A 15,422-nucleotide genomic window follows, 5' to 3' on the forward strand; every position below is an offset into this window, starting at 1 on the left:
GTCCGATCAAAAAACATCAACGGTCCTGATCTGATGCCCATGAAACGACGTAATGGACTTTCTAGACGGAACCCCGAATGCGCAGATCATCCACGTCTTTGAGATTGTACCTGCGAAGCCTTTGGAAGAACTTTCTCAGATCCCTGACATGGTCAGACTGCTTTCTAGACTTCACGATCACATCATCCACGTACACCTCGATTTCCCGGTATATCATATCGTGGAATATTGTTGTCATTGCCCTCATGTAGGTTGCCCCAGCATTTTTCAAACCAAATGGCATGACCCGATAGCAATACGTTCCCCATGGCGTGATGAATGCCATCTTTTCTGCATCTTCCTCGTCCATTAAGATCTGATGATAACCCGCGTAACAATCTACAAAAGAACTAATCTCATGTTTAACACAATTATCAATTAAGATATGGATGTTCGGCAATGGGAAATTGTCTTTTGGACTCGCTTTGTTGAGATCCCGATAGTCAACACACACTCTGGTCTTGCCATCCTTTTTCGGCACAGGCACAACATTGGCTAACAAGGTAGGATACCGGGTCACCCGAATGACTTTGGCATCGAACTGCTTGGTGAGCTCTTCTTTGATCTTTACACTCATATCCATTTTGAACTTTCTCAGCTTCTGTTTGACAGGGGGAAATGCCGGGTCAGTGGGCAATTTGTGAACCACTAAATCAGTGCTTAGACCCGGCATGTCGTCATAGGACCATGCAAAAACATCTTTGTATTTGAACAGTGCTTTAATTATCTCCTTCCTGAGTTGAGGTTCCAGATGGACACTTATTTTAGTTTTACGGACATTATATTGGTCCCCTAGATTAACTGCTTCTGTATCGTTCAAGTTAGGTTTGGGATTTTCCTCAAAATGACTTAGTTCCTTACTAATTTCTTCATAGGCCTCATCATCATCAAATTCCAACTCGTCGTCACACTCAATTTCTTGTATTATTATTTCAGAGTTAGATTGGGTTTTAAAACTGGGCCGAAGATTCCTCATGCATGTCATGTCATTGATATCTGCATAAAAAGAACTGTACAAAAGAAGAAGAAACAAAAATAAAATTAGAAGGAATGAAGGAAAAGGGACAATTGCATTTCATTGAATTTAAAGATGACAGGGTTGTAACACATCCAACTGGACAGAACATAATATCTGAATTACAGACCCTGGAATAATCCAGACAACTAAAAGAAAATCAAAACCCACTACCGAGACTCCCTCCGGATAGGAAGAGGAGTGGCTTCCCAGTTGTTGACTTTTGCACGTGGTCCCACGAATTGCACATCTGCCTTGCTTGACCCTTCCCCGGCCTCAACCATGTTAACCTCAGCGAACAACCTTTTGAGTCCCTTCTCCAAGTCTCCATCAGCACCAATCAACGATCTAGGAACCTTTGACGACAATTGCTTTCTGACACCCGGCCTGATGAATGATCTGGACAGACGTGGGATTGGCTTTGGCAGTGCCCATGCTTTCTGTTTTATTTTGCGGGCTCATCTCACATCTGCAACTGTGGGCTTGAACTCCCGACCAAAAGTATCCAGATTCTTTGGAAGAGAGACTGGATGCACAATACCTTGCAGTGATGCACCCAAACCCTTGCCCGGTACAAAACCATTTTTCAACATTTCAACGGCTACCATGACTGATGCCACAACCATCTTTGGAGTTGAAATGCACTTTCTTTCCGGAATTTTCTCTACCGATACTGTGTCGAAAACCTAATAAACCCATGGTCCCTTGTCGTCGTCAACCTCTATGAACGGAACAATGGCATCATTGGGCACACATAAATTATCTTCACCGTGTACAACAATTTCCTGTCGATCCCATTCAAACTTGATGACTTGATGCAGAGTAGACAGGACTGCCTTGGCAGCATGAATCCAAGGTCATCCCAACAGCAGGTTATAAGAAACAGCCACATCGAGTACCTGGAATTCCATAGTAAAATCAACTGGTCATATGGTGAGCTCAAGCACTGTGTCCCCAACTGAATCTTTCCCTCCACCATCGAATCCCCAAACGCACATACTATTCTTGTGAATTCTTTCATCTTCCACTTTCAGCTTGTTAAACATGGAGAGATGACAAATGTTCGCACTAGACCCATTGTCAATCAGTACCCGAGTAACCACGGAATCTTCACATTTTACCGTCAGATAGAGGGCTCTATTATGCTCAGTACCCTCCACGGGCAACTCATCATCAGAAAAAGTGACTCTATTTACCTCAAATATCTGGTTAGCTATCTTTTCCAAGTGGTTTACTGAGATTTTGTCAGGAACGTGGGCCTCATTCAAGATCTTCATCAAAGCCCGACGGTGCTCGTCAGAATGGATCAATAATGACAATAAAGAAATCTGAGCCGGTGTTTTCCTCAGCTGCTCCACAATGGAATAGTCTTGCACTTTCATCTTTTTCAAAAATTCCTCTGCTTCTTCCTCGATCACAACTTTCTTCACTAACACTGGGTTATCTTTTGAAGTCTTAGCTTTCCTCAACTCTTCGGGGGAAAAACATCTCCCCGATCGAGTCAAACCATGGGTCTCACACACTTCTTCTCTAACCTCTTTCCCCCGGTAAGTTACTGTCACTCGTTCATAATTCCACGGGACCGCCTTGCTATTGACTATCGGTAATTGAGTTACTGGTTTTATGATAACAGGCTCTGTGCGAGCACCCTTCACGACCACAACAGGTTTACTTGTAACCCCTGGTACCACCACTTTAGCTTTCTCTAGTTTCACTGCAACAGTACTTGACAACCCTTTCTCGGCTACCACAGCCGGCTTGTCGTCTACCTCTTTTAACTGGACCACTGATTTCCTGATTATCTTTTCCTTGGGACTGGTTTCACTGGAACGGATCATCATCACCGTCTACGAGGGTTTCTTAGGCTCCCCTCCCTTGTGTATCAACTCAATCATATGGGTCTCATGGTGAGCTGGCAACGGATTCTGGTTGATATTTGGTGCTTTTGGGGCCTGAACCTCGATCCGATGAGTATCAATAAGCTCTTGCACAACTATTTTCAGTTTCCAACACTTCTCTATGTCGTGTCCTGGGGCCCCCGAACAATACTCACAACTCACCGAGCGGTCAAGATTTCTGGGAAGGGGATTCGGCATTTTGGCCTCGATCGGATTCAACATACCCAACTGTCTCAGCCTGTGGAATAGACTAGTATAAGATTCTCCCAATGGAGTAAAAGTCTTCTGCTTCTTCAACCTCTCATTCTTAAAGGCTTGATTGCGTCGAAAACCTGTTCCAGGAGGATTTCTATAGGATTTTGGGGGTGGATAGTTATTTTGTGGAGCTTGGTATGGATTTTGGGGAGCCGGCGCATGCCATTGTGCGTGAGCGGGAGGTTGGGTATAGGTTTGTGCATGATGGACAGAAAAATGGGGATTTGGCGGTGGGTAATAATGTTGTGGTGGGCTATATGGAGTGTGGGGGTAATTTTGGGGATAGGGTCGTGGCTGGTTGTAGTAATGTGGAAGGTTCCTGGATCCATCCCAAGCTACTGACTCGATCGTCGCAACATCCTCTTTCTTCTTCTTCCCGAGTACACTTCCAGTACCATTTTGAATGGCCTAGGTGGTTGCTTTGATCGCTGAATAACTCATGATCTTGTTGGACTTGAGTCCCTCTTCAACCATGCCTCCCATTTTCATGACTTCATTAAATGATTTGCCCACCGCTGACACCAAATAACCAAAATAAGTGGGCTCCAAAGCCTGCACGAAATAATCAACCATCTCACTCTCTTTCATCGGAGGGTCAACCCTCGCTGCTTGCTCTCTCCAACGGAACCCATATTCTTGAAAACTCTCACCGGGCTTCTTCTCAATCTTTGTCAATGACAGACAGTCTGGGATGATTTCGAGATTATACTGAAAATGACAGGCGAAGGCTTGGGCCAAATCGTCCCATGTGTACCACCTGCTGTGGTCTTGTCTAGTGTACTATTCTAATGCCAACCCACTCAAACTTTAGCTGAAATATGCCATCAGCAGTTCATCTCTGCCACCTGCTCCTCTCATCTTGCTACAATATCCTCTCAAGTGTGCTACTGGGTCACCATGTCTGTCATACAGATCGAACTTAGGCATCTTGAACCCTGCTGGTAGCTGAACATCGGGGAACAGACATAAATCTTTATAGGCCACACTTACTTGGCCCCCTAACCCTCTCATGTCTCGGAATGATTGTTCTAAACTTTTGACCTTTCTGATCATCTCCTCCTGCTCAGGGTTTTTGGGCGGCTTCTCGGTTTCTGCCGTGAGATCAAGGTGAGGGGTGTAGGAATAGGGTTCCGGAACTTTGAAGGTAGGTTCAGGGGGATAATACTGGTTGTCGTGAGTCTGGAACAGAGGTTCACTGGAGGATCGGTGTAATGTAGCAGGTGGAGGTGCCACAAAAACAGGAGTGACTGGTGGCGGATGGTATGGGACTTGTTTGGGTGGAGGAGCTTGTGATGTATGAGAAGTGGTGCCTTGGCATTGTTGGTAGAGGGGAAAGGCTGGAGATGAGTTCATAGTGGGAGGTTCTTGAGGTTGAGCCAATGGTGGAATATAAGTGGGGTTAGCGGGATAGACTGGCGGTGGATGCCCCTTCGCCCAGACTTGGTACATTTCAGTCATCTGTTGCTTTAGCTTATACATTTCCTCCCTCATTGCATTAACGTCCATTTCTTCTACTTCTTTCGATGGGTCGACAATACTTGTTTCTGGTTCCTGATTGGCCATATTCAACCTGTCTTTTAATCAGGTGTTGTTTGAATGAGTTGCCAGAATGCCGACCAGCTAACCACCTGCCTGAACTCAATTCATCAACAACAACATTGTTAGTGGTTAGGTTTTCAACAAGTTGGTAATCACACATTTGAGGGATGAATGCACCTAAGCAGTTAACTGTTTCTATCATGCATTTGTTCGGCCGCTTGCGTCATCCCGACTTGGTCATTTTGCAACTTTCTTTCTTTTTCTTTCTTTACTTTTCTTTGTTTCTCTTTTCTTTCTCTATCCTCTCCTCGCCATCGTTTATTTCCTCTTATTTCTCTTATTTTCTTTCTTTCTCTTCCTCTCTCTTGTTTTCCCCTCTTTTCTTTTCAACCTTTTTTCTCTTTCTTTTTCTTTTTTTTCTTTCTTTTGGTTATGGTCGAATCCTATGGAGACTGCCTAATCAGACCGAGCGTAGTTCTGGGAGATAAGTGTGAAAGTAAAATAAAATATTTTTGGGATTTTCAGTTTTATAAACACAGATGCTTCGATTACAAAGGCTCAATACTAACAAATTTCAAAAGACGAACAGACTCTGATGCAAAGACAAAATACCGACTCCAAAATTAAGCTATGATACTCCAAAGAAATACAAACTCAAAAACAGAAAGAAAATACAAACCCAACATGACTTATAGACTCTGACAGAAAAATACAGACGCAACGGAAAATCACAAGTACATCAATGCTCCTGGTGCCCGCGGGACATTATTCGGTCTCGCCACGGGCCTATGTACAAGATCCCTTTGAAGTCGGTCCAAGTTGTTCATTATTTGTTTAACAAAGGTCATCACCGCTGCAAAGAATATAGTGCGAGTCATATCCTCACAGATGTGGCACTTCATAACGATGTAGTCAGCGATGTTTCTAATTCTCTCTCTTATGATGCCCTTTTCTTGTAACAAACGCCCAATCTGCTGGGCCCTGGCCTCCAAAGTTTGCTCAGCAGCATAATTTTGTTCCTAAAGTTTTTGCAAATCTATTTCTAACTACGCCAATGCCGTATAACAATGTTCCCTTTCAACTTTGAAGTCTTTTGGCCTGCTTGATCATTTTGTTTTCCGTGGCGATGACCTTTTTCTTTAACCCTGCGACCTCATCGTTGTACCTTTCTCTCAACTGCTTAACCAGGCGTACCCGTTCGTCTGCGTTTTTAGCCAATTATTTTTTAGCCTTGGCTAGTTCACTTTCCGCTTTTTTCAAATTGAAACTATAGTCACTCACTTTCTGCCTTAGGTTAGCTATGAGTTTTTCATCCCTGTCGTTTCAGGCTGGATTTTCTGCCGCTACTTTCATTTTCTGAATTTGAGCTCGAAGGGCTTCATTTTCTTTGGCTAGCCTTTTCTTTTCCCCTTCATCCGCCTCAATCTGCAAGCTACTCTTGAAATGAAGCTCTCTGATTTGCTTTTCCAATTTTCCTATTGTGGCCCTGTACTTATTCTCCTTATCCACCCAAGCCCACTGTTCTTGTGACGCTTCAACGAATTCCTGAACGTGAGGCTTTTTGGCTGGTCTTTCTGGTTCAGCCCTTACAGTGTTCTTCTTTCTATACCAAGCAAGATAGGCGGGTGAGGCTTCGCCTCTAGATAAATCACGCACTCGAGTGTTTACTGTCAAGTACTGGCATTCATTCCAAATAGAACGAACTGTCTCTTCATGAAATTGACCGTCAGAACTAATCTCGACCGCATACGTACTAAGATCTTCATCTGGATGCATCACCTGACACCTTCCCAACTGTCTCGTCGCCCGGTAAGGAGCGTAAGGCTGAATACCTCGCAGACCCATCAGGAGGAAATAAGGACCAATGGCGGGCATATACACAATTTCTTCAACAGGAAGCCAACCCAATGTCCATTCTATTTGCCCTGCAGTAATGGAGCGAAGGCAGGATACCCAATCTTCAAAACCCTCTAGCCGCTTAAACCCTGCAATTCTTGTGTCAAACTCTTCAATACAACTTTTCTCTATGGATACGTAACTCATATACTGAGGGCGATAGCACAGGTGCTCGATCATCCACATCTGTGATAGCAAATTGCACCCCTCGAAGAAATCAGCCCCAGCTTTATAGGCTGTGAGAGATCGGTATATCTCAGACACTATCATAGGGGCGAGAATGTTCTTGGCATTGGTAATCAGGGCTTTAAAGACTCCGGTCACCCGCAAATTAATATTCCCGTCTTTTCGGGGAAATACCACAAGGCCTAAAAAAGCTACCATGAAGGCGAAACGCCTATGCTCATCCCATTTTGTTCGGTTTCCTTTGCTACAAACCCCGCTTGCCGGATCATTGAACCCTTCTACATACCCATACCTCTAGTATATAAAATGTAGAGTAGTAAAACCATCCTCCAACTCGGAATACGGTACTCCTTTGCTTATCTTTAGCAAATCGATGAACTTGTGAGAGTTAACGGCTCTTGGAGCGATTAGATACTTATGCCTCAGCCCTTCAGTACTTCCCATATAACCTGCTATCTCTTCCAAGGTTGGGGTGAGTTCAAAATCCGAAAAGTGAAATACGTTATGGGCTGGGTCCCAAAACGTAACCAAAGCCTTTATGACATCTCCTCTGGGCCTGATTTTTAACAACCCGGTGAGACCTCCTAAATGTATATTGACCTTATATTGCTCTGATTTTCCCAGATCTTCCCACCACATGTGCAACTCCAAAGGGATCTTGTTCATGACTGCTATCGGCAAACTTAGACTCGTGCTCATTATGCACATTTATTAGGGTGATTAAGCAAAAATCAAGATTCATTTGACTCAAAGACAAAATTGACACACTTTTTCTTTTCCCTTTTTTTCAAAAAATAAGATCCGGTTTTGCAAATACGGCCTTTCAGCACCTCGAAGACGAATATTTTAAGGCTGTGTTGGCTAACCGGTGAAAACCTTTAAAAATGACCACAGACAGTTGTTCGTGCAAAAACAGCCTTCCGGCGCCCTTTTAGGGATATTCGGCTATTTCTGACAAGAATGACATCACCCTAACTATTTTCAAATAAAAGTAAATTTTTTGTTCTTTTGGATTATTTTTGCAAAAAGGAAGTTGGACCCGATGGGGGTTGCCTACGTATCTCACACCCTGTGAGAATCAAACTGGCGTAGTTCGGACAATTAAAACAAACTATTTTTTTGAAAAAAAAACTCCTTTTTTCATTCCATTGGCAAATAAAACAAACTAATTTCTCAAAAATCCGGCAGAGTTTCGACACTATTTGGACATTATTTTTTTTTCAAAACAGGCGATTAACTCTCTTTAGCCCTCGTACTGCCATTTCTTTCCAAATGCTCTCCTTTTAAAAAGTTGGTCAGCATGCAAATCCGAAGCAAATAAATGCACAAGTAGCAAGTAAGATGCATCAGGATGGTCTTTTGTTTCGGGTGCACCTGTCCTAGAGAGACCCAACCCCTGTGTTGAGTCTCCAAAGTCAAACATGCACATGATGCAAACAAACGTTCCTACTAGGGATCCGGCATGATGTATTGTTATACTAGGTTTAAAACCCTGGGTTTATTTGTTCTAGACCTGGCTTACCCGAGCGGACAACTCGAGCCGAGGAGGGGGTTGTGTATGGGTAACCAAAGGATCATCCGGCTTTGAAACTTGTCCGAGCCTCTTTCTATTTGGGATTTGACAATAACATAAAGAAGTCACGACCAGCGTGCACTCCTCAGGAGAGAGAAGAGAGGGGTTTCGTAGCAGTTTATATATACAGTTCAGATAATATCAAAGCGATAAAAAGCAACATTTAGTACATTAGGCCCAAACATGTGAGTAAAATCAGATAATAAATAAAGTCAAATATAACAATTCATCTAAGCTCGAATTCTTGAACCCTGAACTAGAGATTCTGGGTTCGGTCCCCAACAGAGTCGCCAGAGCTGTCACACCTCCTTTTTTACTACACCCCCGGAAGAGGAGTATAGAGGGAGTTTTTCCAATTAAAGGACAATCGAAACGGGATTTATTAGTTTAAAGATTTAGAGTCGCTACTTGGGAGATTTATGGTGTCCCAAGTCACCGGTTGAATCCCGAAACGAGGAAAAGCTTGACTCTGTTTAACAGTCCGCGAACCAGAAATCCGGGTAAGAAATTTTGTTAACCCGGGAGAAGGTGTTAGGCATTCCCGAGTTCCGTGGTTCTAGCACGGTCGCTCAACTATTATATCCAGCTTAATTATTTGATTTTAAACAAGGTTTAAACCTATGTGCAAATTCTGACTCTTTAACCGCTTCATTTAATTATTTAAAGAAGATTGCAACGTTATTAAAACACGTCTCGAACCACGTCACATAAATGCACCCGTGGTCCTTGACATACTTTAACATCGTTGAGATTTGGATTTGGGTCACATAAATCACCCAAATTTAGGAAAGTAACTTTATTAAAATATCGCACCTAAAGCAACTACGTGTTTTTAACTTTGCGAGGACCATGGAAATTTACTAAATGGCACGCCTCGAATTCTAAATAATTTTAAAGACTTAATTAAAGAGGGCCACGCGATTTGTCATTTTACTTGGCGCGGCGCGTCTCGATTCCATTTTTAAGAGGATATTCAAACTATAGCTTGAAGGGCCATGAGTCATGAGTTATCTAATTATGACTCACCTCCAATCTATTTGATGGGCTTAATTAATTAACATTAAATGTAGTTAAAGGTTCCATTCAAACTAACTAGGAAGGCTTATGTGAGGGAAACTTAATACATTACATAAAGGGCTTGGGCCAACCCAATTTGATACAAAACACTTTCCGAACTGGGCCTCAAAGTGAGCCCAAATTCTGAGCCTTGCAGCTGTTGAGTCAAGAACCAATCATCGAATCCCTACCCCGTTTGAGGCTGTCAGTGAATTCAACATGAGCCAAGGAAGGGACTGGTACTTGTACAAGCAAGCTTGGGAGTCGTTTTAACTCATCATTAACCCGTTAGATAACACCCAATAATGATCCGATCATGGAAGCACTCGTGAGTTCCTATTCCAATTACTGACAATAGGCGATGGAATTTAACAACTTCAGTCTCATAACAGCACAGTTACTCATATTGCTCCTGTACAGAGGCTACCATATCTACTGATTTTAGTCATTCAATCATCTAATTAAGCGGGTTGTTGCTTACTATATGCAGAACTTCATCGTTGATTCAACTAAACGAACATGATATTTAAGCTTTCAGGCAGATTCGAAACAAAATGTCATGACAAAGTCTATTTATACATCATTGGTTTTCAAGTTACCGAGCATTCGACCAAAATTGAACCTCATGCCTATTTTCAAATCAGACTCACCCTCAAGGAGCATTGTCACTGACCAACACACAAACATGAATATATACAAACTAAAGTTTCCAAATAAAGACAAAATTAAGCTACTACAATAAGAACAAATGGCCAACATGCTTCAAGTCTTCCAGATTTCCATATCACAAGGTTTTTACATTGAGAAGAGTTAAGTAAGTACCTGATATCACAAACAAGAGAGGGTAAGAAGATCAGCAACACAATAGCAAAAGCAAGGGTCAGCAGCAAAGCAGATCAACAGAATCAACCATCAGCTCCAAAAATCGCATTTCAAACCGAGAAATTGAAATAAACAATCAGAAACCAATTCGATCCAAACAATGGACTAGGAAAACTTCAACCCAAGCTGATTTTAATCCATTTCTAAGGTCGTCTAGTCAGGATTTGTTGTATCATCAGGAAAACTTCAGAAATTAGCCAAAGAACTCAATGGAATAGTACCTTTTCTGAATTTTTTCGTCTAGAATTTTCAGAGATTTTTAGCCCTTCCCAGTTTCTTGGGTCTGTATTTTAGCTCTTGAATCCCTGCCTTGAAAGGCAAGATAGAGATGCCTTTATAGGCAAGGCATTAGGGCAGGCCTTAAGAGTTCATTTTTGCCCTTTGGTCCCTTTTTAATTTTTATTTTAGCTTAAACACCCCTAGTTTAAATTCTATTTTTGCAAAGTAGTCCCTTCCCCAGCTTCCCAGAAGCTTCCCAAACAGTTACACCCTAGATTCCCTGAACCAATTACCTAATTTACCCCTTAACCCTTTGAAAATTACTTCAGAAATCCAAACGGGTCAAATTGACCCAAGGATATAGACCAAATTAAACGGGCTACATTTGCGAGATGGGTCAACAACAGACTAAAGCCCAATTCGTACATTAACATCCCTAAATTCTATGAGCTTCTGAGAGACAGAACCATCCAAGTACTAGAACAATTTTCAAAACTAAGACCCTAAACTAAATTACTACTAACTGACACAAATAGAGGGAATTAACTGAACTGCTAGACGATTAACTAATTAAGAAAGGATCCCGAACTAATCATGCATGAATAACAAAACTCCGGAACAACTAAACAAAACCCAGAAGAGGAGATGAAGGAAAAACACAAAAGAAAAGATAAATAAATAAACAAAACGAACAAAGAAGATACCTAACACCAGCCAAGAGCCGATTCGACAAACTTTGAAGGGCTTTTCAAATTCCTGACCGGAATAGCCTTTAATCGTGTGTTTTCATGTGAAAATACGCGAATAAAGTCCGTCCATTACAGTCTAAAATCTTCAACACACCCATTGATTTGGACTTTGGGATTTTAGGGTTCTTCTCTTCAGATCAAGATTCGAGAAGTTCTAGGTTGATTCGAGGCAAACGGAGTGGGAATTTGGAATGAGGGGCTCTTGATGGTCATGCGGTGTTATTTTGGGAGTGGTTGGGGGTGGCACTGCCGGTGGACGATGGTGGAAATTGGGGCGGCTCCGTTAGGGTTAAGCTTGGGTTCTCTGAGAGGTGAGGGATTGACAGACGATACCGGGGGGAACAGGGCTTTTGGACAATTAAATACCAAGGGACCTGGGCTTCAGGACCGTCCGATCAAAAAACCTCGACGGTCCTGATCTGATGCCCATGAAACGATGTCGTTTCACTTAGTTGGGGAATGGACCGGGTAAAGGCGGGTTTGGGCCGGGTATTGGGGCGATTCGTTTGGGTTGGGGACAAATAAATGGGTTTTAGCCCAGATTTTCCTTTTCATTATTTCCTTCTTCTGTTTTTCCTGTTCATTTTTCATTTAAAAAAATCTTTTTCTTTTTCCAAAATTGGAATTAAAACCTTAATTAAACCCTAAACCAAATTATCCTGCCATATTAACTTAATTAAACCAAATAATTGTTACTACAAATAATTAAAAACCAAATTAAAGGAAAAATTACCAAAATTCAAAATTAAAAGTGCAAAATAAACTATTTTTATGATTTTTTCCATTTTTATAAAATAACTAATTTGTCAATTAATCCTAAAATGTAAAATTAAATCCTAAATGCAAATGCAACATATTTTTTGCAATTTTCATTAATTAAATAAAATAAAAATGCACAGACAAATGCAAACAATTACCAGAAAATGCCACGAAAATCCCCAAAATTGCAAACACTGACAGAAACTATTTTGTTTTGAATTTATTAGAGTAATACATATAGGGAAAAAATCACGTGCTCACAATTACATGTTTTAAACCTATTGTGCATTTTTAACTTTATAACTGCTTTTATTTATTTATGGTATTTGTTTGAACAAGTCGCAATTGTCGCGCACTCGTTGTTTTTGTACATATTGCAAATCGCGTCACATGAAATGCACTCGCGATTTACAAAATGTTTATTTTAATTAATGTTCGAAGTTAAGGTCGGGACGCATGAAATGCACACCCGAATGAGAATTATGTCTCATGACTATGCTACGGGAACCATACTCATAGTCACGATGTTTTATTATTGATCGCGCCTAAAGCAAACTACGATATTTAGAATTATTTATTTTTCCTAAGGTTTGAGATTATGTGTGAAAGTTAGGAATTTAAGGAATTAAATGCTGGGAGATAATAGCTGCAATTACCGTTACGCCTTTACAAACCTACTAATTTAGCTAACTACTTTACAACATATACTGATAACTCATAGGTTAGTTAGTAATCTAATTGGATAAGAATTTGGAAATGAGAAACAGTTGGTGAGGAAATACAAATTTTAAAAATTGATCAAATGCTTCAGAGAAAACGAATTGAATGACGAAATATTATAACTAGGAAGAATGAGCAGATTCAGTAGTAAGCAATATCCAATTTAATTTTTAATATCTGCACTACTAACAACAAGAAATCAAATCACTAAAGCATTTGTACTATTATAGGCTAAGAACGTATTCAATTCATCATTCTAGGGACAGAATCTACTAAATATGATTGCAGCAGCAAACTCAAATTCAAGCTAAGCAAACAAAGTCATGGAGAAAATCAAACACATGTTAAAGTAGTGATTCACGCTTTATTACAAACCAACAGAACTCAAAATTTTGACAAATCAGAGACTTGAATTCATGATTCAATAGCTGGTTGCATAAAATAGCTTAGAAAATGCTAAATAAAGCTAGAGAAATGGAGGTCAGCTGACTCGGCACCAAACAACAGCAAACTTCAATCAATCAATATTGAAACCCAGGATATGAAAGAAGAAAACAACAATATCAAACAAGGATGGAGCCTGGTATCCTCCTTTTCTTTTGTGAAATTTTCATATTACAAATCTAAGGAAAGGTGAAAGTTGTGTGTATGAGTGTGTATTTTTGGTTTCTCTATGGAGAGGGAGATGAAAGGGACTGGGGAAGGGTCCTTCTTCAGCTTTTTCTAGAGAGGATTTTGGAATTAGGGGTGGCCGTTTTCTCTGTTGGAGCTGCTAGATTTTAGGAAAATGGGGGGAGTCGTCTGTTCTGCTTCAGCGAGAGAGGAGAAGTTTTCTGAAGCAGCCGTTCTTTTTTAGCTGAAATTGGTTTCAAAAATGGGGGGTCTGGTCTTGTTCCCTAATGTGTGTAGATGGAGAAGGGGAACGACGCTGTTCTTTGAGAGGGGGATCTGATTGTGATTAGGTCTAATGTGTGAGGGATCTGATCTTTTTTAGGTCTTCTAATGTGTGTAGAAGAGAGAAGGGATATGGTTGTTTTAATGTGGGGAAAATCGGTGGGCCTAGGATTTTGGGCTCTGAAATTGGGCCAATTTGAAACAAGAGGTAAATTTGATCTTTCAAAATATCCACCTTACTACCAATTAAATTTATTTTACCAAAATGACCTAATTAGCATTTTAACTAATTAAATAAACTAATTGATTAAAGCTAATGTATATTATTTTTTTTGTTGTTGAGATTTTCATATATTAATCTAACAATTAAAGAGTAATTAATTCCTAAAAATGCAAATTAAACTTACGATGGCATGAAACGAAAATAGAACAATTTTTATGATTTTTCTTATGATTTTAAAATATTAAACATGCATGAAATGCAACTAAATAAAGAAAAACTCCTAAAATTTATTAAAATTATTTTTGGTCTATTTTTAGGAGTTATTTTCATGCGGGGGAAAAAATAGGTGCTCACACGCGCCACAACAGGAGGAATAATGGTGATATGTTGAGGAGGAATAAGGGTGAGATGTTAATGTCTGGCGGGATCGGATTGCACGCCGCAACAGGAGGAATAAGGGTGGATCGATATGGAGTAATAAGGGTGAATATTTATATTGATATTGATGATATAGTGGGATCGGGATGCGCGCCGCATCAATTTATGTGTTTATGTACCTTTCATCTACTATGTAAGTTATTATGTAGTTTTACATTTCACTTAAGGGTTGGTTATAGCTGGATACTGATAAAATACTTGAGTTCTGTATTGCAAGTTACTGCTTTATTTTGTTCCGTTCTTCTTTCTGCTTTTATTATACACTGTATGCATGTTATATTGTAATTTCACCGTCGTAGCCTCGTCACTATCTCATTGAGGTGAGGCTCGACACTTACCAGTACACGGGGTCGGTTGTACTAATACTGCACTCTACACTTTCTGTGCAGATTTTGGAGCTGGTAGTGGCTGATTGAGAGATTGGCTTAAGATCACCCACTTAGGAGACCCAAGGTAGTCCTGTTGGCGTTTGCAGGCCCTGGCGTCCCCTTCTACATATCTTTATTCCTATTTTATTTACTTTCAAAACAGTTGTAATTTCTTTTAGACTGATGTTTGTAGAAAATCATAGTATGCTCGTAGATTGTGACACCAGTTTCTGGGTAGTAGTAGTAGTAGTTCTGGCAATAGTTTATAAACAAAGTAGTTGTTTACTTACTTCCACGATTATGATCACTTGTTTTAACTTGTTTGTTTATATTCAATGAAATGTAAAGGAAAATGTCAATAAAATTCTAACATTGGTTTGCCTAGCGAGTGTGATGTTAGGCGCCATCACGGTCCCATTGGTAAATATTTCGGGTTGTGACAAGTTGGTATCAGAGTCCTAGTGGTTTGCTAACAAGTGGGAGCGTATTACTATGGATTTCGTTGTTGGACTCCCGTGGACTCAGAGGAAGTTCGATGCTGTTTTGGTTATTGACGAGGCCAATGCGTACAAGATTTTGCTACTCGTACTTTGTCAAATTCTAGTATAGTTTATGATATCGTCCCACAGAGATTGGAGAATCTAGCTACAAACTTATAATATTCTTACTACTATTTGAGAGAATCAGATTGATGAAGTTTTGTTTGTTGAAAA

The 15,422-nt window shown here is 40.5% G+C and overlaps 1 protein-coding gene across 1 annotated transcript; it reads right to left on the minus strand.

Annotated features, from left to right (window-relative positions):
* Positions 1-4,014: 4,014 nt before the first annotated feature.
* On the minus strand, positions 4,015-4,770 carry LOC138890181 (uncharacterized). Its single transcript, XM_070173546.1, has one exon. It carries the CDS (start codon positions 4,768-4,770, stop codon positions 4,015-4,017), a length of 756 nt encoding a protein of 251 aa, XP_070029647.1.
* Positions 4,771-15,422: the final 10,652 nt, after the last annotated feature.

The sequence above is a fragment of the Nicotiana sylvestris genome, chromosome 4, assembly GCF_000393655.2.
Source record: "Nicotiana sylvestris chromosome 4, ASM39365v2, whole genome shotgun sequence".
In the NCBI taxonomy this organism is placed as follows: Eukaryota; Viridiplantae; Streptophyta; class Magnoliopsida; order Solanales; family Solanaceae; genus Nicotiana; species Nicotiana sylvestris.